The following is a 27,785-nucleotide window of genomic DNA, read 5'->3' as shown; positions in this document are numbered from 1 at the left end:
ATGTCGACAAGATCAAGAACGACAGCCGTGGCCCAAGCCAACCCGTCTTATACATTGCGGCCTCGTCGCTCAGACTTGGAAGGAGTCAAATGGTTCCCCAAGAAACTTGATAAGAATCCCTTCGCGGCCGAACTGTGGAGGCATGAAGAACAGAGGGAAAACTATAGACGTCCGCTATTGAAAATGACCCAAGGGAAAAGAATAGTCTTCAGCAAGGGGGACTACCGTGTAAAGCACCCCTTGCAGCGGCACAGAATAACAACCGAGACACCGTTGCAATCAGTATGCTAGAACATGATGAAGGCTTGGAAGAGAATCAACTGGAGCGGGATCGGAGTGAATGGGAAATATTCCATTGACAAGCACTCTGCCTATGGCAGCACTCCTTGTGGAGGTTGAAGACCCAAAGTGCAGGGAAAGAGAACCCAGCCATGTTTAAGTACAGGACCCATATATGATGACAATGTCTCCGTAATGCCCTTGAGAGGTGAAATGCAGTGTAGGGTATCAGAAGCATTTCACTGAACGCCATCGTGCCCCTAAACCTAATACCGAATGCCAAATGCCATGCAAAAAAAGCAACGCAAAGAAAAGTCTCAAATGCTTTTACGACTGTGTCGGATTTCGCGTTGCCCGGAGTTTTGCAGTCTTATCCCACCGGTCCTTACCGGAGGCGATTCATCGTTCACAGCCGAAACAGAGCCTTGAGCCGAGCTGCCTCTTAATCCTCCCAGATTGTTTCCAAGTCAAGGTCCTGCCGTCGTTCGGCACCACAGACACTCCACCGCTTTCTCTTGTCTCTTGACCCGAAGCCGAGTGTTCTGCCTCGAGATGGCACGTCAAGACCACCCCTTCCCTTGCCTTCTGTTACACTGCCCCTCTCCGCGGCATCAGCGGCCGCTTTGAGTTGAGCGATTCTTTCGGCCTCCATAGCCGCTTCCTCCGCATCAGGAGAGTCGGGTATCGTTTCGAGGCTAGACATGCTGGGGCTCCTCGACCTTGTCGATGTAGGAGTCGACGGCACCGACGAAGAAGGGAATGACGGGATGCCGTAGCCGTGCGAAAAGGCCTCGTAGCCTCTGAACGAAGGTGAAGACGCAATGGACGTGGGGGTGGTAGGCAGCGCGGGCAACGAGCCGGTGCTGGCATGTCCCGGGTTCCTCAAGGGCGAAGACGGCCGACGGTGACGAGGCAGCACTGCAGAAGATGCCGTGTTACCAGCGATTGGGGAGGAATTTGAGTCAGCATTTCTGCGGTCTGGTTCTAAGACAGAGCTGCGAATTGGCGATGTGGGAAAGGACTCGTCAACAGGTTTCCGTGGGATTCGAATGCGGCTGGGCGAACCCGAGGGACTCGCAGGACGAAGTTGAGGGGAGAAGAGGATGTGGCCAGCACCGTTGACGCCTGGCATGGACTGTGTACGAGACATTGGAGGAGCCAAATTCGCCGCAGCTGACCTCGATCTGTGGTGTCCGGAGAGGGGCGAGGTGGTACGGGGACGGTAAGGCAAAGGAGGCAGAGACCATGCCGCAGCGGTCGGGGAGGTGGGACTCGGATCGGTCTGGCGTCGCAAAGTGGGCGGTTTCCTCAGAGGTTCGGTCTCGGCAGCAACGGCAGGTAGCAGAGCGGGATTCTGGATCCGGAGAGAGGGAAGAGGCGAGGGTCGAAACTCCTCCATTCTCTCGGTCTCAGGAACGGGTTCCATGACGAACGTCGGAGGGCCCGAGATGTCAGGCGGGGAACGGCGACATTAGCAGCAGATACCCTTCGAAACGCTCGGAGAGGTGAGATCGTATCTGATGCGTGCCAGATCCGTGCGGGTGAGACGATTCGTTCCCTCGAACGGCGGCGAGGGAGGAGAGAAGGACGGCGTCTGACAGTGGGGGGAGACAGGCAAGACGGGCGACAAGACTAGTATTGAAAGAAGACAGCAGTTGTCAAACTAGGCGGCCACGTTGGTTCGAGTGAAGCGGCGAGCGAGGGCACAGGATCTGGAGTCGGTGCTGTGACGGAATCTCGAGGGAAGCAGGTCTTCGTAGTCGTCGAGGGAGAAGGGTTGGCGAAGGGGTCGTTTGGCGAGGAGGTCGGCTGAGGGGAGAGAAGGGAGCAAGGCAAGTAAGTGGACGGAAGCGGAATCGGGCGGCAATATGAAGCGGACGGGAAGGCAAAGGGCGGTATCAACCAAGTCACACATTCCGTGATGTAAATGAAAGAGACCCGACCAGCTGACGGGAGGGTCCAGAGGAATACATAACAAGAAGGGGAGACTGCAGGCGGATAGAGTACGGGGGTTTGGGGGTGTGGGTGTAGGAGGAGGAGAAGAAGGCGGACGCTGGGAGGAGGATGCAGCCTGCGTACTAAGGTAGGTAAGCATGTATGGCTGAGGTACACATAGCCTACGGCGGCACTGGGAGGTCCCAAATGGGGAAGGGACAGGACCTGGAGCTTTGGTAATAAGGCACTTGCGGCGCATATCAGAGACGGTGAAGAAAGGGGGAAAAGAGGGAGGGGAAGGGTTCGAGTCGGTCGGTCGGTCGGTCGGTGTACGGAGTACCAGTACCTTGGCTTGCCCTCACGTCGCCCTCCGTTGCCTTTTACCAGAGTGATGCACGCATGAGGCAGGTTATTGGATTGGGCAACAGGTAGGTCCCTTTGTCTTGACCGGGGGTCGCAACTCGAGAGGACTCGAGAAGCTGCGAGTACCTTGCCTTGCGTTCCCGAGACTTAGACAGTAAACAACCTACATCAGAACAGAAAGGCAGATGATGAGGAATACTCCATGGCCACAGTACATGCACACGCAATACAACCGGTCGGCGTTACCGCTTTGGCCCGCGGCAAGCGGCGAGGAACCCAATGGCCCAAGCCCAAGGCGAAGGCGAAGGATCTCGTCCTCCCTCCTTTGTTCTTTTGCTTCAGTGTTTGCTCTCCTCCTCCTCATCGCCAGGCCGGGGCCGTAAGCGGCGCCCCTTTCCATTTGCACACGTTGTGCTGTTGTGCTATAGAGAGCAATCTATCCGACATCGGTTGTTTTTTTTGCATTGCAGTCAGCCGATGTGAAGCACGGCCAATTTCCCCCCGCAACCCAGCGATTCAAATGTCATGAAGATGAAGGAGATTGGACTGGAGGGAAACAATAGGTAGGTAAGCCACACAGAGTCTTGGCTCCTCCTGGGGAGGGGGGGGCTCTCTGGCTTTCAGGCATGGTTGGGTCAGGCGGGGAGCATAACGCTAAGGTAAGAACCCCCGGGAGGCCCAGCGGTGCGTTCACGCTGCAGTGCAGCCGGGAGTCGGGTCGGATGCATACTACTGGTACTGGGCCTTGGGTACCTTAAGTACTTACCTATGGACCTAGGTAAGGTACGTAGGGTACCTACCTTAAGGTGAAGGTGCGGTAAGGTAAGTTAAAGTAAGGCACCGCGAGACTGCACCGGGATTTGATAGGTAAGGTAGGTAAGGTAAGGTAGGTCATGGCTCGGCTGATGGGTCCAGGGACGGGACCCTGAGTGAGGTGACAATTTTCTAGGGACCCGACTGGACTCCATAGACTACCTACCTTAGGTGCATTGATTTTGATTCACAATGGAAACCACCTGCTGACATTCGCCGCATACACCGTGTACCCACTGAATACGGGCTTCGTCCTGCAATGGAAGGTTGCCGTCTTTATGCAAACTTGTGTGTGTTGATTGCCATTCATGCCTGGAAACGTGCTCGGCCTCGTCGTCGTATCAACAACTCATCTCAGGAGGTTGAGTCCGGCCACGACGACCCGCGTTCAGCGTCCACCTAATACAATGTACCCCTTCCTCCTTGGCTGGGACTGGGCCGGTTCCACGCTCACACGAACCGTTCCTCGTAGTTTAACCTTGTGCCTCAGTCCCTCCTCCTGCTGCGCGAACTGCTTCATTGACCTGGCCTGGAAGCACATCAGCCCAAGAAACGCACCGTCTCCTCGGCCCTTGCGTCTTTCCTCCGTCATCCGTGCCGCATCTTATCTGCATACCAATACACTACTTATAAGATATCCATCCGGTGATTTTGCATTTTGGGACATGTTATTGCAAAGTCCAGTGACTCTTGTCTCTCCCCACAGCTCCCACTTTCGGCTGCTCCGTCACTGGACCCAGGAATTCATCGTCACCCCAGCAATGCGAGCCGTTGAATTGCACTCGATCCCCAATGCCCGTTTGCGGTCAGCTCATGGCTGGCCGTTTTTCAGACGCATTCCAACCTCTCCTCCAAAACCCGTTTTCCGAGTCCCTCGTAGACCTCTTCGCAACCATCCGTGTCTGCGGTAATCGCCCCAGTCACGACGGCCTGGCTTCGGGTTTCAGCTGCCTCCGTTCCTGTCATGTTGCCAACGTCCTTCAATGCCACCTCACATCTACCCATGCCATGGCCAGTCCTCTGTACGAAGTACCATTGTCGCCTCGACCGAGACAGCCACATTGCGACTTCGCATGCCGTCTGAAGCAACCTGACACCTGACCTGCCCGTGCCTGACTTGTCTCATCTGTCTGTCTTCTTACCCGTCGGATACATCGTTTCCTCGCCGCCTTGACCTCACTTGTGACGACTGGGATCCGGCACTCGTTCGGCACCAACGGCTCCGATACGGCCGACACCTCGTGCCCGGCCTCGCCTGAGCCTTCGGACTAGGCCCAGATCTTACCGCAACAGTCCCCGGGCCCGCTGTCCAATTCATGTACTGGCCATCACCACGGGCGCACAGCATGGAGGAAGCAGATGAGTCAGCCAAGAAGACTGCTGTTATGTCGCAACGCCTAATGGCTATCGAGACCATATCGACCTTAAGGCTGGCTTGCAGCAACGTGCACTATGTCAACTTCTCTTCCATCGTTGAGGAGACAATCGCGTTTCGAGATTGGATTTAGGCATCACTTCCTAGGGTCACTTTGAAAAGAGGAGTTCTGGGCCGCCAGATCAGCTTCCTGATTCATGGGTCTAGTGCGACCGAGAGCGGCGCAGACAAAAGTGAAGCGGACAATAAAAACGGCAGCACGTTGGATTGGATGAGGTTTTGGAAGAATCTAAGGGGGGTCGAGGAATTCAGGTATTTCCCAATGCAGGAGCCGATCTAAGAAATGTCTTCCCGGGTATGGTCAGACAATATAACGTCTCTATTAAAGAGCCTGGGACTTTGAGCAAAAGAAAGTAGAGGCGGGAGGGCCGATGTGGTATAGAACTCGTGAGTTCTCTTCTTCTACTTGTTCTCGTTACATTAGTTGATAAAATAACGCTACGGCTTGGGAAAGTACTACAAGAATATTGACTATTTGATTTCCAAGTTCATACCGGATACGCATGTGCTAGCAACGTGCTCTATGTCCGCAGACAAAGCAAGGTTCATACCGTTAACATATCTATAGGTACTTAGACATCATGTGAAATATCGGCCGTATCATCAGAAGTAGGGGCTCCTGAAGAACCAAGGTCGGAAGTAACATCATCCGAAGAATCGATCAAGGAGTCTTGCATCGAAGAACCAGCAGTGTCTCGGGAGCCCTCACGCCCCTCCCGAAGCTCCTTGAGAGCCTGTTTTGTACGCAATTGAAGTTCATCCAGCTTTCGACATTTTTCGCAGTCGGAGTCCAGCCGCAGAGTCTGAAGTGAATGGGCGTTCTTCGTAGTGCACTCTAGACCACGCTTGCCAGACAAGAAGTCTTGTTGAACTTTGCAATAAGCCATCTTTCGCCCATATATCGTATGCTTACATTCGTATATAGCCAGTCGATAGTAGCACATGATGGCTGTTTCCCTAACTCCTCGGAACTGTACGATATGCTAGTGTTTGTCGGGGTGTAAGTAGGTGCGTTTGCATGTGTATGGCGGATGGGACCTAGAGTTGAGAGGTGGATGTGGCACTGTACTTATACGCACAGCGGCGGTCCCAAACAGCATGAAATTCAAGAACAAGGGAGTATTTTCTAGGTGGTCTTCGATGACAAGGAGATGATATTGAACAATGTCCTATCCTGGAGAAAAATAATCAGGTGTTTGTCTCGACAATCCGGACAAAGGACCCATAGGACCCTGTGTCGACGCAATGTTGTCATAGATTACAGCTCTGCTCGACAACCACGGAAGACAGACATCATTCAGCCTTTCCACTTGCTGAGAGGAACCCACTTTGCAATACGTCACGGAATGCCGAAGTCCAAACGATCTTGTCCACCTCACGACAATCCTGAACCCGGGGAACGTCGTATCCCAGCCTCGTTAGAGTCGTCATCAAACCAGAGTCTGGCGTCGAAGTCACCACAACCCCGCGCGTCTCCAATAGGCATTCCAGATCAGATGTCGAGTCGCCAAAATAAACGAGCCCCTTGGCATTGTCAATTCCCTGACGAGCTGCCAGCGCCCGCAAAGCCCGCAGCTTGTCATCACAGGTCGTCAAGATAGTTTCCCGCCCCGATGGACCGAGGACTTCCGGCCCGGAGATCGAACCGTCTATTTCAATATCGTTGGCGACCACGTCAAATTCATACGCAGACAGCACGCCTTTGATGAAGGATCTCGACCAGTTGATCGAGACCACCGAGACAGGCCAATTATTCTGCTTGGCAGTGTCCATTAGCTTCGCGAAACCGTCCCGAAGCTTTACCCGCCCTTCCTGACGAGCAGCATCTCCGGCTTTCATGAGTTCCCCCCTGCTGATGTCCTTGAAAATGCCGGACCGTTCAACGCGGTGCACTGAGCGTAGCTCGACTTCTCTGAGACCTCGCAGGTAGCTGAGCTCTTCCGAGAGGGTAAGCCGACCGTCTGCCGCAGGTTTGTAGGCCGAAACATGGTCGACGTGATCTTGGTTGTAGTCCTCAAGAATCTGCCGCCATGCTGCCGACAGATCCAAGCCGCGCTGTCGCTGGAAGTGAAGACCGACCTCAGCGATGGTCCCGATCGTGTCCTTGGTAGTGATGGTTCCGTCAAAGTCCAATACTAAGTTGAGTTGTCGGTGAAACATGAGTCGAGCTGACAGCGTCGAAACGCGACGTATGGAGAAGTTCAATGTTCGTTGAATGTTTACGCGGTTCAGGTGAACCCTCAGGTGAAGCATGCTTGGTGCAGGTTTGTAGAGGCGAGGACAGTTCGCGGGCTGACGAGACACCTTTCCCCACTTGGGGACTGGCTATCCGGAGCCATGGCAACAAAAGAGGTCACGCAAGATTGGCGCCGCAGCAACAAAAATTAGGCTTCAAGCATCTGTTCAGGTCTGAATGAGTTGACTGTCCCTTGGGAAAATACGATGCGTCGATGCCATTCCCCGGTTTCTCCTAGCCCGAGTCCAAAAATAGCGATGCAAACCCTGCGACACGTCCACCAAGATCTAGTGTCCAGACGGGTATCAAAGTCCCGGTGACAAAATCCTCGCCGGATGATCATCTTGACAAACCCCAAACGCCGTGCAATGTATGAAAGCAATGTGATGAGCCGCGGTCAAGCACCAGGCACAACATCCTCCATGACCATCTCATCGTCATCGTCATCGGCTGCTGCCTCCTCTGGAGCTGTTTCGTTAGTTGCACCGGAAGCCATGCTCTTCATATGCTCTTGCAGCGACCACTCATTGGCGTGTATGCCAGACCGATTGAGAACCGCGATCTTCTCCAAAGTTTGTCGCAAGAAGGCTTCGGGCTGGTCAAATCTTGCCTTCAGAATAGACATCTTCCAGTACTCGTATTTTCTGAAAGCCTCCATGAGACCGTCCAAAAGCTGCTCCTCAGACATACGAGCCGAACGGTTTTCTGCCTTCTTCGGCTTTGTGGCCTTCATAGGAGCAGTCGTTTTCTAGAGGGTGTCAGCCGTAAGGAAAGGGAGTCGTAACCATGTAGAGCGGTGACTTACAATGAAGGAGCCGAACTTCTCGACAGCAGCGGCAGAACCGTGTTGAATGACGTTGTTTGCCGCCCGTTGCCCCATGATTTGGAGAGTGTGTTTGGGCTTCAACGCTTCCAATTGCTTCCGCTGCAAGATTGCCTGGCTTTCGGCGTTATCTACCGGTTTGCATGCTAATTCATACTGGATCCTGGCGGCGATTTTTGTTTTTTCTGGGCCATGTTAGGACGCGCAAGTCGCTGTCTGGGGATTATACGGACTTGGGATCGCCTTGCGGTAATACGGTTGCCACCGGCCACGCTTCTCGAACGGCTTCTTTTCCACCTTTTCGTTCTTTGGGCGCAGGAATCGTGCCGGTATGCCTGCGTTGGCGGCGTCGTTGCGTGCCTTGGACTTGGCCTTGAAGCCAGGCAGATCCTCCTCGGAAAACACGAAAGTGCTGCGCGTAAGTTCCTTGCCCATTTCGAGATCGTACTCCTTCGGCATGAGTTGATGTTCAGGTCGGTTCGAGTTGAGAAGCATCTTGAACCGGTGCTGTAAAGGGCAGACACGTCAGGTTTGGCTACAGAGTGCACCACAACGCGCCATTCACATACCTCGACAGCGCCATCGGGCCGAACCACATCCCACTGTCGCATTGTTCCGATCTCAATCTCAGCATCGTCTGGTAGACTGTCCCAGGCATCCCAGAGGTCTTTTGGGACGCGGGCTAAGTATGCTTGGCCAAAGGCACCCTGCTCGCTGTTGGGGTCGAAGAACTCGAGATCGCCGGCATCTTCGTACAAATCGTCCTCATCGAGAGGAGAGGCCGAAACAGCGTCGGGGTCGGGCTTGATGTATGGTTCTTGCTTGATGTATGTTGAATCCGCCATGGTGAGTTGTACCGCAGCCCTTGGAATTGTTCAAGTCGTGGCAGGTGTAGCGGATTTGCGAATGACGAAAGGCTATTGAAAGCGAATCTAGGCACCCCTAGCTCCTGCTACCTAATAAGTGTGCTAAGGTGCGTACCTTGAACAGCTGCCCGTACACAGGCGCGGGCGTGTGGCACCTGCTGGGGTCCGAAAGAGGATTAGCCTCTGGATCATGTGACGCGGGGAACGATATGGGAAGGTGCTTGAATGTGAATGACTGCCTCGCCGTCTTTTTAACAATGAGTCCTGTTTTTTTTTGTTTTTTTTTTCCTACTTGCGTTCCTTTTGGTACGTTGGGGTTTTGCTGCCTGTGATGGTGAGGTTGCGGTCAAAGGACTGTCGATCGCGTCGGCACCTGGGCTTACGTATCGTCCGCTAGCAGCAATTACGTACCTAAAGCCCCTACCTACGGATAGGTATTCGTACCTTACCTCACCTAGGTAGGTGACCTGGAGGCCAGCCGCAGCGGACCCGACCACTTAAAAAGCCCATGGACCCCACCATCAACCGCGCGCACACTGCAATCAGCCAGGGTTCGCCACTGCTGCCAGCTTCTTATGTGGCCGGGCCCATCCATTTCAACCTGGAAGAAAGGTCACCAGCTGCAACAATAAAAGTCCGGTCTGCGAATACCCGACGCTGAACATTACATCAGCCCTCCTTCCATTGTTGCAGGGCGCCTCGAGAGGCATCTCGCCTGGCTTGGAAACTCGCTGTATTGATCTGATTCACGATTCGAATGTCAACAATGAGACTTCTGCCTGTTTGTTCATCATCTATTGCACACTTCACCACGACGGCTCTACAGTCCGGCTAGGCCCTCTCTTTGGCTGCTCGTCGAAGAAGAACAAGAAGAAGAAGAAGAAGCAGCAGCAATCATGCCAGGGCCCAAGTCACTTGCGGAGCTGTGCATTGCAGTATGCCAAAGACACGTCACCGAGCTCAGCAGTGTTGGAAACAGCGATGCACTCCAGTACCATCACGTCCGAGACATCCTCCTCCGAGTCACCAATCCCGCTCAGCTCCGCGAAATCGAACTAAACTCCCCACACATCCAAGGAGAAACATCCGAATTATGGCAACGCTTCATCAGAAGAGAGTTCCCGTCTGAGAGCCACGAAAAAAACTACGCGCCTAAGAATCCGACCAAGTGGTACAAGATTTACGAACGATATGCCGAGGAACGGCGAGAGTCACAGCAACAGGCCGAGGCTGAACTGCGCGCAAGATTTCAAGGTCTCCAGCAAAAGAGAGACAACAATACTAGCCGCATTGTCGATCAGAGATACCTCCCGAAGCCTCCCAAGACCGGTCGCACCTTTGGGACCCGAGGACGAGGAGGCAAGGAGCTCCCAAGCTCCCTGAGTTTTGCCGCTGGCAGCCGATTGAAGACCACGAACGGCGCCAGCGTCATGAAGAAGGCCAGAAGAGAGGCAGCAGAGATCGCCGGCATAAGAAGCAGGCTTGCTGTTCCCACCGGCATGATCCGAGCACCTCGAGTCAATAAAGCACCGGCGTCCATGGCAAGCGAGCATCGCATCGCATCGCAGCCCATTTTCCGGCCTACATCCACCAGTTCCCGACCGCCTATGGCCTCAAAAACCACATATGTTTCCGACTCCTCGGATGAAGACGACGAGGGTGACCTTTTTGGCGATGAAGGATCTGGCAGAAAGCAGCGAAAGGCCACCTCATCTGGCTCAGGGTCCCCGGCAAACAACGGCCGCGACAGGGGAGCACTATCGGCGCAGCCGGGCACGCCATCGAAGGCATCCTCAAGAGATTACAGTGCACTCAGATCCTCGTCATCCGCCGTTATGTCCCACACCGCAGGGCTGAAGCGCGGTGGGGGTATCATGGGAAATGCACCTAAGCCGAACAGTAACAATATCAGGATTGAGCGGCCGAAGCCAAAGCTGGAAACAGCCGGTCCTACGACCATGGAACCGCATCGGGCGCACAAGACTGCGGCTCAGCACAGCGGGCCCCAGTCACCTCCACCCCTCCCGGTATCCCTGGACGAGTTGCAACCGGTTCGGCCACTCATCGGTAATCAAGAGCTGCCGAAGAAGAGGAAGGCAGTTGACATATTCATGCCCAAGAAGAAGACGAGACGCTAAGCTTGAAGGGCGGGAAAGCGAGGACAACATTGTAGAGATATTTGTATTGGCAAGGCGTTGGCCCATTGGCAAGGGACATGGCACCAGGATTTGTTTGGCGTTGGCAGGATGTGTTATATACCCTCTTGGTTCGAAAGGTCCCTTGGCCACCACTAGCTGAAGACTCTAGCTCGGACAAGATAGACTCGCACTATACTAGCATGATGGCAACTGCGACAAGACTTCTGATGATTACTACCTATTCCCTGTCGGGGTACATGATGCGCAACTGGAATCCACGGCAAAATGATGCTTGCAGTGTATGCTCTCCTCTAGGAGACTAGTTGCTGTCCAGCAAATAATGGTCTCGCCGACCACAGTCAGACAGACAGACAGACAGACGTTTTCGGCTGTAATGTATCGAGGGCGCGAGTCTTCAGGTTACTCCGTCGTCGGCTCGTTGCATCGTGCTCTAACCAGCTCCCCGCCGATGGGTAAGAAGACGAAAGTTGGCGCGAGGCTCTGTCTTGACGAAGATCTTCAGCACACGTCGGAAGCCTTGCCACCTCGGAGAGCCAGCACGAGATGGAGGGTGGCGCCGGCCTCGAGGCCATACTCCGAAGCTGACTTATCGTCGACCCTGTTATTTGATCGCACCAACTGTCAGTCATGCAATCAAGCCCAGCATTTTCAATGCTCTCGACCATGGCAACCACCTGGAATACTGCTTACATCTGCTTTCCACCGTAGATGAGTCTTTGTTGGACGGGCGGGATGCCCTCCTTCTCCTCGACCTTTTCCTTGATCTGCGAGACCTGCGTCCGAGTGTCAGTCTTGTGGTCGTCGTCATCCGTCTGAAGCGCTGCGAACCTTGTACTCGTTCTCGATGTCGAGCTCGATCTCCTTGCCGGTCAGCGTGCGCACCCTGGAGGTTGAAGCGTCAGCTCATGTGCGGTAACGGGGCGAGCAGGCATGCGCGCGCGAAGTCGAAGCGCGGGCACTCACTTGATCAACATTTTGAAAAGTTCAGACTGCTCGGTGTGTACGCTGAGAGTTTATTGTATTCGCGGGAAGGCTGTATCGTCGCCTTTCTGTCGTGTTGTTGTGTTTTGAGGTGTTGTTCTGCTTGTTGAATTGGTGACAATTGACGGTCGGAGGTCAAGCTCACAGGCAGTAATAGTAGATGGGTAGTGGGGGAGGGGTGTTGGTCCAAGTGGTTTAATGTGGTACCTTGGTAAGGTAGCACCGTAGGTAGTGTCACATACGTAGGGGCAGGGATGCGGGGCTTCCATCATGGCCGACCGGCGAACAGCCCCTACCATGAGCAGGCTACACGTTTGCCGTTAGCAACCCGACATTTGTGCCGTAATTACTTGTAGGAGAACTGCTTTCACAACAGAAGGCTATTTTCCCCATCGAGTCAGATAAAATCTCAGCTATACAGGCACTCATCGTATTGAGCCAGACTTCACTCTTCAAACTTGACGGATTTCCACCCTGCATTGAGCAGTTTTCGTTGGGTTCACCTTACAATAACCCCCCGGCCAATACTTAGGCGATTATGGGTGTAATCGAAGCTCTCAGCGGCGTTTTCTTCTTCTTCATTATAATACATATCCCATACTCGGGGATCGTAGGAATACAGTGGAGATTTGAAGCTGCATTGCGGCCCCTTTATTTCTTCTCGCCGCCCTCGAATACGTTCAGACCCAGACCCTCTGAGTCGAGCAGCAGCCTGTTCTTGCTGCCCGCCTCTTGCAGCTGTGCGGCAATGGCACGGGCGTTCTCGATCTTCTTCAATTCAACATAGGCCTTGTTCTTCTTGATGGCCTCTCCGATCAGCTCAGCGGAGCGAGCCTCACCCTGAGCCTTGACAACCATTGCCTGCTTCTCCTGGCGAGCCTTGTCGACCACGAATGCCGCGCGCTGGGCTTCTTGCTGAGCGACTTGCTTCGCCTCGACGGCCGCTGTGAATTCGGGCGAGAAGGCAAGGTGCTAGGGGAGGGGCCAAAGTTAGCTCTAGGAAGGACGTGCGGACATGGCCGGAAAGACATACCGTCAATGAGACGTCGTCCAGGAGAATGTTGAAGCGCGCAGCTCTGCGGGAAAGGTTCTCGCGAACCAACTTTGCAACCATCTCTCTCTGAGTGATAAGCTGGCTGGCATTGAACTGGGCGACGACACTCTTCAGAACTTCGTTGACGATGGAGGGCAGAACCCTCTCGTCGTAGTCAGTACCCAGGGTACGGTAGATCTGAGGGAGGGCCTTGATATCTGGCCTGGACAGAACACGGCAGGTGATGTTGACCATCTGCAAATCCTTCGTTCCGGTGAGGGAGGCGACGTTTCTCGGCTTCGCGCGGACATCATAGGTGACGGGGGTCTCGAACCAAGGGACAATGAAGTGGGTTCCTGAAGACGTTATCTGTGTTAGCCCACTGCGCAAGCAAGATTGAGGGCCGGATCGTTTCGGGCAATACGAGGATGCCAGCTACTCACCTTCGCTGTAAATTTCCTTGCTCACACCACTTAACCTCCGGTACTTGATCGCTCTGTGTCCTCCGTCGACGTTGAACAGCGCATTCTGGGCAAGAATCGCGGCGCCTCCAAGAAGGAAAATACCACCCAGCCCCATTCCCAGGCCGCGAGGACCTCCCGGCATGCCGCCGCCTCCGAAACCTCCTCGCTTTTGCTGTTGCTGGGCCACCTGCCTCAAGCGCTCGTAGGCCTCCTCCATGGGGCTCCTTCCTCCAGACATGGCGAACGGAAGGTCTGGTCGTCGGACGGAATCTAGCGCAAAGTCGTAATCGAGTAGGTCGTTCGGCGTGGTGGAACGAGCGAGCGTGATTGCTGCAGCTCACGGAAAGCTGGTGATGGTGGAGCTTTGTCAGTCTTCAACGTCACGGTCGTCTTGCGGAGCTCGAAAATTGAAGTTGGCCGGTGCTTTCGGCAACCACCACCTTGCGTCGCAGGCTGCGCCCACTGGCAGCAACTGTCAGCCACCTGAGGCACCCACCTTGCCTTGGGACAAGGAATCCAAGCCCAGGTGCCTTGGTCCCCTCCTCCACTGTAGCCGTCATTAACTCCGCGGGGCACAGACCATACCCGCCGCCTGGCCCTCAGGTCAGGTCACCATCTGGCGGGTACCGCACCGCCAGGTGGCAGGTCCCAAGACGACACCCAAGGCCAAGGTACAGAACGACTTCTCGCTCTATGTCTCTCAGTTGACAACCGGCTTGTCTCCGCTCTTCAACCATACGCTGTAGCCGCAGCCAACATGCCATTGGACTTCTCTCGTGATTCCTGCATCAAGGCCGCACACGCACTTAACCCCTGCAACAGCTAACCGCCGTATCTTTACCGAAGTGCTAACTCCCTTTGGACCTTAGCCCACCCGATGCAGACCAAATGCGGAGGAGTTTGTTCAGCTGACCTCGATTCGCAATGTGCTGTGGGTTTGCTTGATGTGAGGCTCTTCTCACCCTCGACTCATATATCCTCTTGTGTTTAATCTCAGAACTCCGAGTTGCTTTTCTCCGTCCAGTCAACAAGGATGGCAGCAACACAGACCATCTCGGACCTTAATGCTGCCCCTGGGACCGAATCGGTAATATCAACCAAACGGCTTCTGATTCGCCCCAACACCTTCGCCGACGCCGCAGCCATGGCCCGCGGGGCGAATAACGTCAAGATCGCGGCCAACATGCGCAATACTTTCCCCTCCCCTTACCTCCTTGAGCACGCCGAAGGCTGGCTCGCCATGTGTGCCAAAGATCCGGGAAATAGTTTCGCCATCTGCAGGGTGGACGACGGCGCCTATGTTGGCAACATCGGTGTCATCCGCGGCAATGACGTACAGTATCGCACCTGGGACGTGGGTTATTGGGTTGCGGAAGACTATTGGGGAAACGGGTACGCGAGCGAGGCTCTGCCTGCCTTTTGCAAGTTTTGCTTCGAAAGCAACCCATCTCTGCTCAGGTTGGAGGCCTCAGCCTACAGTTCCAACGTGGCCAGTCGCAGAGTTCTCGAAAAGTCGGGGTGGACATACGAAGGTGCCAAGCGACAGGCCGTCGAGAAGAATGGGCAGGTGCTGGACTTGGTATTGTTCTCGATTCTAAGACATGAGGCCGTACGGTGAACGCCCCTACTTGCTGAAGTGGGCAAGTTGGAGGGTTCGATCACACCATGCACATGCAGCTGCTCAAGGCGGTTGAAGGGGCCTAGGACCACACATGCCTTAAATATGGTACGGTTGAGTAATTGATGAAAAGTGTACAACGACGACAACTGTTTGTTGGATTCATTGCGGAAAGTGAGATCACCTCGTGCGCGGTGAAGGTGGGCACAACACAAGACGGTGGCGGCTGCGTTAGGTCAGAGTAGAAACAGCACCGTCTCGTTATCATTATCATATTGTCTCGTGTAGAGGAAACAAAAAAGGTGAACCATCATCCCGGCACAGTCGTGGGCCGCCATGGGAGGGGAAAAGCCAACGGCAAAGGTGCTACCTAATTTAAGCCCTCTTATTTGCGTCCGCCTCGGCTGCCGACATGGCTACGCGCCGGCCAAACTTCTTAGTCCAAGCAGCATCGAAGTAATCAAGTTCAACGGCGCGAGGCGGCATGCTCCTCTTGCCAGTGTGAGCATTGTCTGCCGTGAGGTTGCCGCATTCTGGACGGGTCAGGTTATTGCCGAACGCGTCAAGTGTCCAGAGCAACACGCCGTTCGTCCATCCAAACCCCTCCACAACCTCATACTCTCCTCCACCTCCCCGAGCATTGGTCGAATTATCCGCATACTTCTCAAACATGGTGCCAACCAACTTCGCACTGAGGCCCGGTTCCTGGGCTAGTTCGCTCGTGGAACCGCCAGTCGCTCGCCAAGTACAAAACGTGGAATCCAAGTATCGCTGTCCCAGGCGAAGAGCCAGGCTCTGGACATCGCGGTAGGCAGGTTCTGATTCCCCAAATGTCGGCGGGGTATTTAGCAATCCTTGCATCAGGATGTGCATCAGGGGTGGCCACACATTCCGTTGATCCCATTGTTGCCCGGTCTTCAAGTTGGTTGCGGGTATGCCGCCAGGTTGGAGCTCCAAGTACTTTTCAACACGCTCATAGGCTACCTTGACGGCGTAGGGATTGCTCCTCAAATGATCCGGGGCGGCACCGGTCCAGAACGGATAGAACTGCGCAACAGAGAATACAACTTGCTGGTCTTTCTCTGCAGTCTTCGTCTCGATTTCACTAGCGTCGTCATCTCTGGGAGTGTAAATGTTTTGAGCACCTGATGTGGTGTTGTAGTCGAAGTAGCTGTGCAAAGTTGAGTTCCACATTAAGTCATACATGGCCTGGCTTCGGTTACTGGCCAGCTGTTTCCAAGCAGCTGCCCCGGTGGCGTTGTTTGTGGAGTTGAGGAAGCTTGCGATGGTCACCTCGTTCCAGTAGAGGATGGCATTTAGTCCGACTGGCACCGTCCCGATTACGTTTAAAGATCTCAGGGGAAAGTAGATGTCTTTCGCTGCATCTTCGGGTCGGGCGAGCCATCGGGAAGTGTAATCCCATCCGCTTTCGGCTCCACTTGCCAGGTTACGATATAAGGTGGCCTTCTCGCTCTCATTAAGGGGCTGCATCTCGGGGTAAATGATACCGCTAGATGCATAGTACGAGGTGTTGGACGCCGTGATATAGTCTTCTCTGTACGACTCTGGCCTTGGCTGGGTATTATTCACGTTGTAACTTGATCAGCCATGTTAGCAGCCTCGTCCGGGTCTACGGTTCTTAACTTTAATAAAACTTACTCATTGAGACGATATGTCGTTCCATTCTTGTTGACCTCTATGGTTCTATTTACCATCCAGAAGTCATGTTCTTTGATTAACAAGGGAATGGCTCGTTCTAGAATACTCGAGTCGTTGGTGTGCTGGACATAGAGATGGACCATTTGTGTCAGCAACGGAGGCTGAGATCGGTTCAGATAATAAATTCTCCCGCCATTTGGCACGAAGCCAAAACGGTCGACCAAGTCCAGGAAATTCTCAATCATGTTCCTGGAGATTTCGACAAAACTGCCGCCGGTACGGAGCAGACCCTCCATGATCCTGGTTCGATTCATCAGCAGTTGAATAGTCGTGGTAGAAATCAAAGGAGACCAAACCAGTAAGTGTCCCAATAGTATGCCTCTCTGAAACGGCCACCAGCAACAACGAACGTGCGGTTGAGTGGGATGAAGGAGGTGGGACAGTTGGTGCAGTTGCCCGCGGGATTCTCGTACTTGCGCGTCAGGTCCGACCAAATATCGATGACCTTGTTGGCGAACTCCTTGATTACGGTATCATTGATCTTGTTTAGAAACTTGGGGTCTGGCCGCAGTAAATCCTTTGAAACCGCCTTGAGCTCATCACCGGCGCCAGCGAAGTTTTTTTTGATGAAGTTCAAGAGCTCCGTATTGTTGCTCAGAGGTTTTGTGAGATTGTCGAATGCTGCTTGGATCTCTTCCATGGTCTTGACGGCGGGCCTGAGGGAGGTGTCAGAGATCACAGGCGGCTCGAGATAGCGTAGAGCCGATGAGCAAGGTAGGCAAGACCAGCCATTACTGCGCAAGGTGCCTCGGGGTGCAGAGAAGCGCTCGGCACTTACATGTCAACAAAAGTCTTGGAGTCTGAGAATGGCCGCGCCAGTTGAATTTGCTTCAGAATTTCCCCATGACAATAGATTGGCGAATCGCACGGAGCGACGTCAGATCCATTGTGATAGAGACCTTGGCAGACTTGTGCGAAAGCAGCAAGCACTGCCAGGCATAAAGCAAGGAGCGTCATCGAGTCTTGCGAAGCTTCCAGACCTTACACAACAAATGTGACGATGCCAGAGAAGCGCAGCGAGGTGGGTGAGCGGGACCAAGCAGACTTCGGATGAAGAGGTCCACGGAAGGGTATATAAAGTATGTCCGAGATAGAATACACAGGGCGAACCGCGATCGGCACAAAGTACCTGCCTGCCTGTGAATGAAAAGGGAAAGGGACGCGGAACATGAAGGCGTGGGCGGGGCCACGGGCGCTTGGACGGGTTCGTTGCTGCTTTTGATCGTCAATACCAGTGCCCAAATTGCTCCGAAGTGCAAGAAGGCAGACCCGGAGAAGCGGGGGGAGTTGGCAGGGATTCGGGGCAGAGGCAAGGTTTTCCAGTATGCCTAGCAATGTGACGAGACGAGACGATTCCAGTCATAAATTGGCTCGACAACAGCATGGTTCGACACGTTGGACGCCACAAGTAAGACCATTGAGCATTGCATCAATCTTTTGGGCTTGCCTGCAGACACCGTCCTCTTCGTACGTTCTGGGCATGGAAGGTGCCGCAGAAGAGCCGGTATGAGAACGTCATTAGACCGATTGGCACAGCCTTTCCCGGACAAGACGGGAGTGGGTGATACTTTTCGTATGTCATTGCACTGCAACATTTCGTTGTGACGTCAGCCAGGACCAAGAAACCTTAGTGCGAAGCACAGCAGCAGTAGTTGGTCTTGGAAAAGTTGTGCTTCAGCTGTTCGGCGGGGTATCCGACCTGCACCGCTCCATTACAAGCAGGATCTAGCCCGGTCTATGAACGGCTGCTATTGGAGCGCCGAACCGGCTATGCGGAGAAGCTCGGCGCCCCCGGAAAGCCTTTCTCCACATTCTTCCGGAGCGACCCACCCCCGCACGAATGCCCTCGTCCAATATTGCATGCATTCGCCCCCTTCCTGGATGTGACAGCAGACGGTGCACAAAATGAGTAGCAATGGCACGACTCCCGGATGCCGAGCAGACCGGATTGTGTCTCGTAGAATCGCGGGCACGGGGAAGTTGCCGTCCAGACCCCGAGACAAGATCTCCGGCGGATGCGCCCAGACTAACCAACGTCCTAGACATGCTTACCGAATCTCACACCGCCAGCAGCATATGTAAGGCTTCTCAGCACGCCGGACGACTGTGCCGGTCCGACATTCTGGGCCTTACCGATGGAGAATCTACCTTACGGTATAATCCCTGGTGAAAACGACAGCGAGGTGTACGTGTGGTGTGATGTAAGCTCATATCTGTCACATCTGATGATTTGCATCTCCAAAAGCCTGGGAACAAATTTCTTTCGATTGGCCATTGCGGTGCTAATAAGCTAACCATGTCAGCCGCCAAATGTGACATGTCAATCAGGGGATCCCCGTCACGTCTTACATTCGCCTTCGGAAAAACAGCATTGACAGCGTCCTCCTGGCCAGTGTAGAGCTGCAGTTGCTCACTGAGCATTAGACTCGGGAAGAACTTTCGGGCTTCTATTTCATCGGCTCGACGCAAGTTCAAGTTCAGGGCTTTCACCGACCGCGATACATGTTTGAAGGACCCTTGTTCGTAGTAGCTTCATTGCTGCCACCTTCCAGTGCGCGGCGGAAAACTTGCTCCAGTCTCGGAAGGACCTCTTTTTCGTTTTGGGCAATCTGGTAGTGAATGACGAGCCGGTTTCCAATCAATTTCAAGCCGGCGTCTTTACCAAATGCGACGAAGGCCTCTGTACTGCAGCCAGCTGAACCAAGATCGAGCCAGCACATATTGGTATTGACTGGATGGATGAGCTTCCCGCCCAGCTCAGTCCAAAGCTTCTCAATCTTCTTGGCAGTTTCGTGAGAAGACTTTAAGAGACCCCCCTCGCCATTTGGTCCCTTTCCAAAGGTCTCATCGACAGCGACGCGTGCAGGAGCTGCAACGACACCAGACTGACGTAGACCACCCCCAATGGACTTGCGAATCCAACGAGCATGTTTGATATCTCGCGAACTGCCCACAACTATACTGCCAATCGGAGCACCGAGGCCTTTGGAGAAACACAAGCTGACTGTGTCGAATAGAGAGCAGTATTCCGAGAGGCTGCCGGCACCTGATGCGACAGCCTCCCACAACCTTGCACCATCGCAATGGAACTTGAGATCGTTTTGGCGGGCGAACTGAGCGATTCTTCTGACCTCGGCAAGGGGGGTAATCACGCCGTTAATGGTATTCTCCAAGCTGATCACCTTGGTAGGACATGTGTGGACGTCGTCGTCCAAGTCTGCATTGGCCACAACATCCTCAAGCGTCAGGAAAGCCCCGTTGCTCGGCACGACAGGCTTCACCATGGCGCCGCATAGAGACGCTACACTGAGAGTGATATATAAGCAAACACGCAAGGATCACCGGGAGCGGGGCTAGTGCACATACCCGCCTGCCTCGTACTTGATGATATGGGCGCGGTGATCGCATAGAACACTATAGGGGGGTTGGGTAAGGAGAGTCCTCAGGGCGATCTGGTTCCCCATAGTCCCGGAGAGAACGAGGAGAGCAGCCTCTTTTCCCGCAAGAGCAGCGACATGAGACTCCAAATCCATTGTGGTCGGATCTTCCACAAACACATCGTCGAGAAGACTGCAGTTCTGAATGGCAGCAAGCATCGCCGACGTCGGGGTTGTCATGGTATCACCTTACGCCAGTCAGTCACTCAGCAAAGGGTCAGAGATCAGTAGAACTGCATACGCACTTCTCAGGTCAACACCAGCAGCGCCATGGTGGCCAACCCAAGCGTTGGCTTGCTTGGGGCCATTGGAAGAGCCATTGGCAATACTGGTGACGGCAGCTGGAGCCATTGTTGATGATGAGGGTCGGATGGTCGTACACGAGAAGGCGCGGGTGGTTGAGCGGTTGAAGTAGGCCGTCGAGACCCGTTGCGGGGTCAATCGGTTGCAACGTCGCAGTAAGGGCGCGCCCATGCCGGGGAGGTCTGTGGGCACTCCGGTCAGTGGTCCGAACCGGCTCCGAGAGACGGGGGCTCCCAGGTGGAGGCTACATGGCGCTCGCTGTCGCGCTGCCGGGGCATGCCCCGGTTGACCAGCTGTAGGAACTCACAAGACATTTTAACGGCTGACGTGGTTGGTGAGAGGCATACGCGGGACATTGCCCGTTGATGAGAAATGATGAATGTTTCAACGACAAGGAATGGTAAGTTTGTTCCCTCCGGCGTCGGCGTCCAGTACTGCGGATATCGGGTCCAATGATGGGCGGGGAAGATAAGGAGGCTCGCTTTCGGGTCAAGCAGCTCCGCAGTTGTCCGCGAAAGTTAGGTACTGAAGACGCCTGAATGGAATGTTCTCAAGTGTACACGTGCTGTACCGAGATCCCTCAGGTCGTAAGGTATGGACCAGCATCCGGTTGTTTTCACTGGTCAATGTGCTGAAGCCTTCTACCAAGGTAAGGTACTGACTGAAGACTTGACAATTAAGGCCGGCGGGGGCTTTCCGACGACCACGAAGCTCGCCTGCCTTATCTTATCAGGAGAAGAAGCGCCATTGCAGGGTCAGGTACATGATTGGCCGCATGAGTTTGAGGTGGATACTTGGGGAAACACCAAGGATGCACTGCTGGCGGGGGAGGGAGGGGGGGGGGGGGGGGCGAGCTTTGTTGTTTGGCAGGCAGCGGAAGAAACACACGGGGCGTGGTCTGGAATGAAGACGTTTCAGTCAATGCTTGAATGATCGAGAACAAGCTCTGTTCACTGCGGCTGAGGCAGACACCGGCCTTGGCCTTAATTAACTTGCTTGGCAGAGCATGTTGCGAAACTCGACAGCGGCAACACCAGCGGCCTCTGAGAGACAACAGGGACAGCGGCCTTTGTCAGCATGGGCTGGATGGATTGCGTCAGTTATCTAGGTAAGTGACAAGTAGTGCGTGCACCCTGGGTGATGTTTAGCTTCCTCGTGTCTATCGGAATTTGCACCGCAAAATGTCACTGCTGGATCCAGTCATTTCGTGGAATTCCGCCGTTCTTACTCACCCAACAGCCGGGGGTCATACGAAATAGATGCACAGTCATTAAGAGGCGCTTATGGTTACGGCTGCCTTACCTAAGGTACACTAAGGTACCTAACCATTAACATGAAATGAGCAGAGCCCCACTTTCAAACAGCCTGGGAAAAGCTTCTTCGTCTTAAGACCCTGCAGTGGTCGCGTTCCAATCGGCTTGGCGGCACCGAATTAGCAAGCAAACCAACCGCAAGGGGCGAGGGGCTCTTTTTGTTGCTGCAGCTCCCGTTTGAGTTGAGCTACTACAACAGCATGTCCCCATGTGTTCTGCTGATGGGATGCCACTCTTTAATTTTCAGACAAGCCTCCAATTTGCTCCAGTTGATGGTGCGAGCCGCCGGTGTCCCTCCCGTTCCAAAACGCTCTGCATCCAGTGTCATCACACACGCTCAGCTCTCCACCCTTTGGAACTCCGACGTGCAAACGGCATACCAGTCGATGAGCATGCTGCCTTCCCCCGAAACATCCAATGGATAACAGTATGCCCTGCCGCAAGGCGCAAGACGCAAGGCAGTCCGTGGACCCTCGTGTCTAGGTATCGCGCATGCGGACTTGCAACACCTTCTGGCCCGCCACACTCTGGCCAGCCCAAACAGGTGAGGTGAGTTTGGGCCGATCTGGCTTAATCCAGGGGCTCCCTTGGTATCTTTGAGGCGCCGTCACACCCTCTTTTAGTGCTGTTCATCATGGCGAACGGCCAGATTATAAGCTTCTACGCAAGCGGGCTGACGCCTAAGACTGCGAAGGAGGAATCCGGCCAAAGTGCCACAGTCGCCTGCCGCGCCTGCTCATGCTGCTGCCACCGGCCAATGTTGTATGAAGCGCTCCTTACCATTCAGAGTTGCGTGCAACGTTGGTGCTCGGGCCTGTCCAGCCTGTCCAGCCTGTCCAGCCTGTCCGAGCCTGCCTTGCCCGTCAAGTGTCACACATGGATTGCACTGTCTTGCTCGCCTCATAGGTAAGTACACCAAGCTCCCACAGCTTCCATTCTTCTCTCGTGACTGCCTTTCTATTAACAAAGGAACGTCCCCTAGCCACCCCTTCTTTCTGGAATGAGCGTTGCACAGGTACCTCTCGCTCGAGTCTCTGTACCTGAGCCAACCCATAATGGCAGCTTGCACGCCCGTCATTCCTCTACCTTTTTTTTTTGTGTGCCCTCCTTCGGCGTCATCTCCCAGCAACACTTCCCGCGGACTTCTGTACCTTCCTTCAACAAGATCGAAGCTATGGTGCTGCAATGGAGGATCGGTTCCTCCGTCCCTCTGAAGACCATCATCTTCTTGATCGTCTGCCTTCTGCTGTACGCCAGCCAACACCCAGCTCTCGACCGTTTCGACCACCGAATAACGGGAACCGATCTATCCCTGAATCTTCCCAAGAATGGACTCGACTTTGGCGGAAACGCGAGCGACCAGCAGTCTTTCTACAAATCGGACGCTGCTCGGAAATTCTGCAAGCACCACGGCTATTCGGTCTTTACACCATCGTCAGACGACAGGCCACGGAAAGTCTATGATTTATTCATGGTGAATACAGAGCTCGACTGGATGGAAATTCGCCTGAACACAACCTACCACCATGTGGACTACTTCATCATTGTCGAATCTCCGAAGACGTTCACAGGCAAGCCGAAGCGTCTCACGATCAAGGAGAACTGGGATCGTTTCAAACCTTATCATGACAAACTTATCTATCACGAGTTGGAATTCCCGTCGACATTCAACCCGACTCGGTCATGGGACTACGAAGATTTGCAACGCAACGCCATGTACGATCAAGTGTTTCCCAAGCTTGTCGGCAGACAGACGCCTGTGTATGGAGACGTGATTCTCGTAGCTGATGTCGACGAAATCGCTCGCCCTGAGACGCTGTTAGTCCTTAGAACATGCCAGTTCCCCCGCAGGCTCACGCTGCGGAGTCGCTTCTACTACTACAGCTTCCAGTTCCTCCACAAAGGCCCCGAGTGGGAACATCCTCAGGCGACTTACTTTCAAGGCCCGCGGACGCTTCTTCCAGCAAATCTTCGCATGGGCGACGGGGGCTTCAAGCCGCTATACGACCTGGAGAAGGCAGACCTCGGCAATGCCTGTTGGCACTGTTCCAGCTGCTTCGCGACGATTGACGAGTTTCTCACGAAGATGGCCTCCTTCTCACACGAGTGGATGAACGGGGAGCGGTTCCGAGACAAGGATCGCATCGCAGACGCTATCAGAAATGGGAAGGACCTATGGGGGCGAGCTGTCGACCAGTTTGAGCGTCTCGAGAACAACACGGATGTGCCGAGCATGTTGCTGGACGAGCCTAGTAGATTTGGGTACATGCTGAACCGGGACGGTCCATCCGCCGGGTTTGTCGACTATCCATGAGCTTTCGGCGCTCTATGCTGTACGCTTTTCAACTTCCGGCTTCGACTGACAGTACTCCGTCAGACGAGCTGAACGTTTCTCCAAGTCGGAGGGGGCCTTCCCCCCCACCCCTTTTTTTTTGGTCACGGTTGAGGCACGCATATTTATCCAATTACCAGCAAGGAGTTTGGCATAGACGATGATGTATAATAGTGGTGTTGGTCGGGCCGTTGGTGCTACGCCTGGCTCAAGTGAAAATAGCAAATTTCTACGCGCAACGAGACCTTGTTTGAATTCAATATGGACTTTCATGGTAGCTAGTCTAGGCATCGGACAAATCCAAACTTTGCCCGTACCATTCGTCTCTGGCCTCCCGCTTGCGATGACTACATCTATTCAAGTTGAATACGCACATCGAATCCTGCAAGGGAGAAGAGCAGAGACATAGAAGGGGAAAGCTCCGAGAAGGGAGGTAAAGACTGAAGAGACCGAGTAGCAGCAGTAGAGACTGCAGCAGGGCGTTTAAGCAACGTCTTCACTATGATGGAGGTGAAGAGGGGAGTGGGCAAAGCAAGCAGTGACATGTGAGAAGATGTATGCGCAAAGATCTGTGGACTGCTGACTAGTTCCACATTCCCTCCTGTTCTTCTGTTTTTGGTTATGCCTCCCCCCCGACCCCTCGGTCAATGTGTTAGGTGGGGGGGGGCTAAGTGGGAGCTGTCCACTGTAGCGCGTCAACGACCATCAGGGAAATACCTGGCAGCTGCAGCTGTGGCATGGCTGCATTCACTGCTGTTCCCTCCCGTCACTGGCCAAAGCATGGACGTGGTGGCTCTTCGAGGGCTTTGGATCATTTCGTTTCTGAAAACCCCGAGAAGGACGAGGAACAACGATAAAGACCACTCGCGCACAACATAGCTTCTGCGATGCGTTCTCTTCCTCGATAGGTCGCATACAACGACAACCCGCCCAGCCCGAGAAACAACCTGACAGCGTGACGAGACCCCAAGAAACAGACAACGCACGCCGGCATAGCATCCATGCCCGCAACGATGCGGAAGAGTCGGTTCGGCGACCAATCAGTGCGCCCCAAAGCTTCAGAAACCGATGCATTGATGCGCGATGCGCTGGCACTTTCTGGTCTGTGTGTCTCCGTCCGCGCAGCGTAGCTCCAGAAAGGAATGGCAGAGAAAATAAAGGGACGGGAAGAGAAGGGCTGAAGAGACGAGGGAAAAGGGAAAGATGAGGGAAGCAAAATCCTCGTCTCCCCCCTTCGATGTTTCTCTGCGTTTTTGCTTCCTTCTTATTCTCTGCTTGCACGCTGCAAACCCCACCCGTTTCTTCCTACCTGCGCTGCGAGTCTTGGGACTGTCTCGTCTACTTACCCCTCCATTCCTACACACAAAACCCACATACGCACACTCTCTCCCGTGCGCGAATCGGCCTGCACACCCGCAAGTCACCAAGCATCATCTTTCAGTCGCAGACTCGGCTCCCAAATGAACCTGCCATCGACTTCGGCGCATTGTACCATGTCGATTTCACACCGTCACTTTGGATCGATTAGTTTCGTTTTACCGAGCAGATCCGGTCGTCTTCGTTACAATATGATCGAAACGGCCCCATTACAAGTGATCAAGCGATCGCGCATCAGTCATGATAGTCATTGATCTACTTTCGTAGCATCGTCATCGTCACCTTCGCCGTCGCTCATCCCCTCTATCCATACCACAAACAGCGCCAGGTACAGTCGGTGCGCTCTCGAGCCTCTCAAATCAAACTGTCCGGCCAAAAAAAAACTCTGCCACGTTGCGGCTGCCGTTCTTCACCAACATAAAACCACGCTCCGCCCCCAAGCATACCGTTTGGGGAAAAATAAAAGGCGCCCCCTCCATGTGTGCAATACGATGAGATATAATGGGACTGAGCAGGCGCAAGTCGCTCTACTGATGCTGGCGCAGACCGACCGACCAACGCCGAATATTTCGCAAACTGAGACAAGCTTTCAAGACACCACTCCACGCTGCCTGCAAGCATGTATGCTTTCAGTCCTCACAGCCACGTCTGGAACCACGGTTGGACCTGTGGCATACGAGCCGTTTCGCTCGAAGCCGAAGAGACATGAGGGGAAAGGAGCAGTTCAAGGCACAGCCTACAGGACGACCGACAAACGAGAGTACGACAGCTCATCTGTTCGCCCACTTCATGAGCCACTGGATCACGGCATCCAGGTTGGTCTCCTCCTTGGCGCTGATCCCGTAGCAGCAGACTTCGCGATGGCCTATCGACTTGAGATCCAAAGCATCGATCAGCTCATCAACCGACAACTTCTGTGGGAGGTCCGACTTGTTCCCCAAGACTAGAAGCGGTATTTCTCGCAAAGACGCCTGTCCCATGAGAGCATGGAGCTCCTCACGGGCTTGCTGCAACACATCCATGTCGGCGATATCGACAATGAAAACGATGGCGTTGACGCCGCGGCAGTATCTCTCCCACATCGTCCGGAAACGGGGCTGGCCGCCAATATCCCAACACTTCAGTGTAACGTGCCCTCGTTGCACCCGCTTCATATTGAATCCGACTGTCGGGATCGAGCTACACGAGATCTCAGTTAGCCGAGGATGCCGCTAGCCGATGCTGCCAAACCGGAGACCACACGCAGGCCACTTTTGAAGCATCGACAGACGGAGCAAAGGTCGCTTACTCGATCGTGAACTCGCCGCCCTACAATTGCGACCATTAGCATGCGAAGGGAGCAGAATCGGCCGGCAGGACGGGGGCTTGCATAGCTCGGTTCGACTTACCGCGAGCACGCGGAGAAGGGAAGTCTTGCCCGCGTTTTGCAGACCAATCATGGTCACGTCCATCTCAGTCGCCCTGCCGTCGCAAATCAGTAAACAGCTAAACAACCATCACCATGTCTGAGGGGCAGAGTGGGCGCAACGGCAGCGGGGTAGGGTCAGAGCGCGCGGGCCGCCGTCGCTGGGAATCACCCCGCTGCCGTAAGTAGACCACAACACGGCAACTCACCAAAATGTCCTCAACAACCAGTCGTACACCTTTCGAAATAGCCCCGCCATGATTGCGGCTGGTGGGCGCGATGCGCTGGCACGGAAAGGGACGTAGAGTTTGATGAATGTGTATGGCGGCAGTCGCTGTAGATGTCCGGTGTCAAAAGCAGTCCGACGACGACGACGGACGGGTAGTCGATGCCGCGCAAGGCTGATGGTAGGTTGCGGCGCGCAAGATGTCTCGTTTGAACAAGGACAGAACGGCGAGACGGTGAGCAGGAAGACGACCGGGTGGGGTTGTGGTTTTGATGCTTAAGTATTCGATGCGCTCAGACGCCTGTCGAAATTAGGAATAAAAAAAATGTCTCGTATGACCCGTGGTAGCCGTTCAAATGTCGCAAGTCAAGTCTCGCAAGCATCGACGAGGAAATGCGCAGGCCGTTCGGTTTGTGCGATGATGGGGGCGGAAGGGTAGGTAGGGACGTGGAGGCTCGAAGGTTCGCTCGTTCTCGTTGGCGGGTGATGACAAGCAAGGTAGGTAGGTAGGTGTGCAAGGAGCAGCAGCGCAGCGCAGCGGTGCAGCGGGCGGGAACCAGTTGAGCCAGGTGACGCTTGGCCTGGCCTGGCCTGTCCCGGGTGGGCAAAAGTGCACTAGTCGTGGATAGGCACGGTAGGTGTACAGAAAGAGAAGAGAGGTCTCCACC

At 54.2% G+C, this 27,785-nt stretch overlaps 12 protein-coding genes across 12 annotated transcripts; 4 read left to right on the top strand and 8 right to left on the bottom strand.

Annotated features, from left to right (window-relative positions):
- Window positions 1–721: 721 nt before the first annotated feature.
- On the bottom strand, window positions 722–1,705 carry CGGC5_v001213 (uncharacterized protein; the record flags this gene model as incomplete). Its single annotated transcript, XM_032030104.1, has 1 exon — window positions 722–1,705. One exon carries the CDS (start codon window positions 1,703–1,705, stop codon window positions 722–724), a length of 984 nt encoding a protein of 327 aa, XP_031890665.1.
- Window positions 1,706–6,118: 4,413 nt separating this feature from the next.
- CGGC5_v001212 (UPF0655 protein) lies at window positions 6,119–7,078 on the bottom strand (the record flags this gene model as incomplete). Its single annotated transcript, XM_032030103.1, has 1 exon — window positions 6,119–7,078. One exon carries the CDS (start codon window positions 7,076–7,078, stop codon window positions 6,119–6,121), a length of 960 nt encoding a protein of 319 aa, XP_031890666.1.
- Window positions 7,079–7,458: 380 nt separating this feature from the next.
- Window positions 7,459–8,729, bottom strand: tfg2 (Transcription initiation factor IIF subunit beta; the record flags this gene model as incomplete). Its single annotated transcript, XM_032030102.1, has 4 exons — window positions 7,459–7,809; window positions 7,867–8,069; window positions 8,118–8,391; window positions 8,454–8,729. The coding sequence occupies 4 exons, from the start codon at window positions 8,727–8,729 to the stop codon at window positions 7,459–7,461; spliced, it is 1,104 nt and encodes a 367-aa protein (XP_031890661.1).
- Window positions 8,730–9,646: 917 nt separating this feature from the next.
- pof4 (Elongin-A) lies at window positions 9,647–10,888 on the top strand (the record flags this gene model as incomplete). Its single annotated transcript, XM_032030101.1, has 1 exon — window positions 9,647–10,888. One exon carries the CDS (start codon window positions 9,647–9,649, stop codon window positions 10,886–10,888), a length of 1,242 nt encoding a protein of 413 aa, XP_031890662.1.
- Window positions 10,889–11,407: 519 nt separating this feature from the next.
- ubl1 (Ubiquitin-like protein 1) lies at window positions 11,408–11,883 on the bottom strand (the record flags this gene model as incomplete). The annotated part of the gene is made up of 4 exons (XM_032030100.1): window positions 11,408–11,507; window positions 11,600–11,682; window positions 11,738–11,792; window positions 11,873–11,883. The coding sequence occupies 4 exons, from the start codon at window positions 11,881–11,883 to the stop codon at window positions 11,408–11,410; spliced, it is 249 nt and encodes an 82-aa protein (XP_031890663.1).
- A 658-nt stretch (window positions 11,884–12,541) lies between these two features.
- Window positions 12,542–13,625, bottom strand: PHB2 (Prohibitin-2; the record flags this gene model as incomplete). The annotated part of the gene is made up of 3 exons (XM_032030099.1): window positions 12,542–12,862; window positions 12,924–13,279; window positions 13,367–13,625. The coding sequence occupies 3 exons, from the start codon at window positions 13,623–13,625 to the stop codon at window positions 12,542–12,544; spliced, it is 936 nt and encodes a 311-aa protein (XP_031890664.1).
- A 906-nt stretch (window positions 13,626–14,531) lies between these two features.
- On the top strand, window positions 14,532–15,005 carry yoaA-0 (putative N-acetyltransferase YoaA; the record flags this gene model as incomplete). The annotated part of the gene is made up of 1 exon (XM_032030098.2): window positions 14,532–15,005. One exon carries the CDS (start codon window positions 14,532–14,534, stop codon window positions 15,003–15,005), a length of 474 nt encoding a protein of 157 aa, XP_031890658.2.
- Window positions 15,006–15,380: 375 nt separating this feature from the next.
- Window positions 15,381–17,611, bottom strand: treh (Trehalase; the record flags this gene model as incomplete). Its single annotated transcript, XM_066150790.1, has 5 exons — window positions 15,381–16,602; window positions 16,665–16,964; window positions 17,021–17,380; window positions 17,503–17,524; window positions 17,593–17,611. The coding sequence occupies 5 exons, from the start codon at window positions 17,609–17,611 to the stop codon at window positions 15,381–15,383; spliced, it is 1,923 nt and encodes a 640-aa protein (XP_066009858.1).
- A 1,262-nt stretch (window positions 17,612–18,873) lies between these two features.
- Window positions 18,874–20,778, bottom strand: vrtJ (Aldolase vrtJ; the record flags this gene model as incomplete). The annotated part of the gene is made up of 6 exons (XM_032030096.2): window positions 18,874–19,014; window positions 19,074–19,137; window positions 19,215–20,030; window positions 20,091–20,349; window positions 20,407–20,646; window positions 20,772–20,778. 6 exons carry the CDS (start codon window positions 20,776–20,778, stop codon window positions 18,874–18,876), a joined length of 1,527 nt encoding a protein of 508 aa, XP_031890687.2.
- A 1,491-nt stretch (window positions 20,779–22,269) lies between these two features.
- On the top strand, window positions 22,270–22,781 carry CGGC5_v001204 (uncharacterized protein; the record flags this gene model as incomplete). Its single annotated transcript, XM_066150789.1, has 3 exons — window positions 22,270–22,326; window positions 22,472–22,683; window positions 22,760–22,781. The coding sequence occupies 3 exons, from the start codon at window positions 22,270–22,272 to the stop codon at window positions 22,779–22,781; spliced, it is 291 nt and encodes a 96-aa protein (XP_066009859.1).
- A 170-nt stretch (window positions 22,782–22,951) lies between these two features.
- Window positions 22,952–24,091, top strand: CGGC5_v001203 (uncharacterized protein; the record flags this gene model as incomplete). Its single annotated transcript, XM_032030095.1, has 1 exon — window positions 22,952–24,091. One exon carries the CDS (start codon window positions 22,952–22,954, stop codon window positions 24,089–24,091), a length of 1,140 nt encoding a protein of 379 aa, XP_031890660.1.
- A 2,165-nt stretch (window positions 24,092–26,256) lies between these two features.
- arl8a (ADP-ribosylation factor-like protein 8A) lies at window positions 26,257–27,150 on the bottom strand (the record flags this gene model as incomplete). The annotated part of the gene is made up of 4 exons (XM_032030093.1): window positions 26,257–26,665; window positions 26,775–26,794; window positions 26,875–26,947; window positions 27,101–27,150. The coding sequence occupies 4 exons, from the start codon at window positions 27,148–27,150 to the stop codon at window positions 26,257–26,259; spliced, it is 552 nt and encodes a 183-aa protein (XP_031890473.1).
- Between the last annotated feature and the right edge of the window lie 635 nt (window positions 27,151–27,785).

Source organism: Colletotrichum fructicola (assembly GCF_000319635.2).
Source record: "Colletotrichum fructicola Nara gc5 chromosome Unknown KSG_Nara_v1_contig01, whole genome shotgun sequence".
NCBI classification, from domain to species: Eukaryota; Fungi; Ascomycota; class Sordariomycetes; order Glomerellales; family Glomerellaceae; genus Colletotrichum; species Colletotrichum fructicola.
This window is presented reverse-complemented; position numbering and strand designations above follow the sequence as displayed.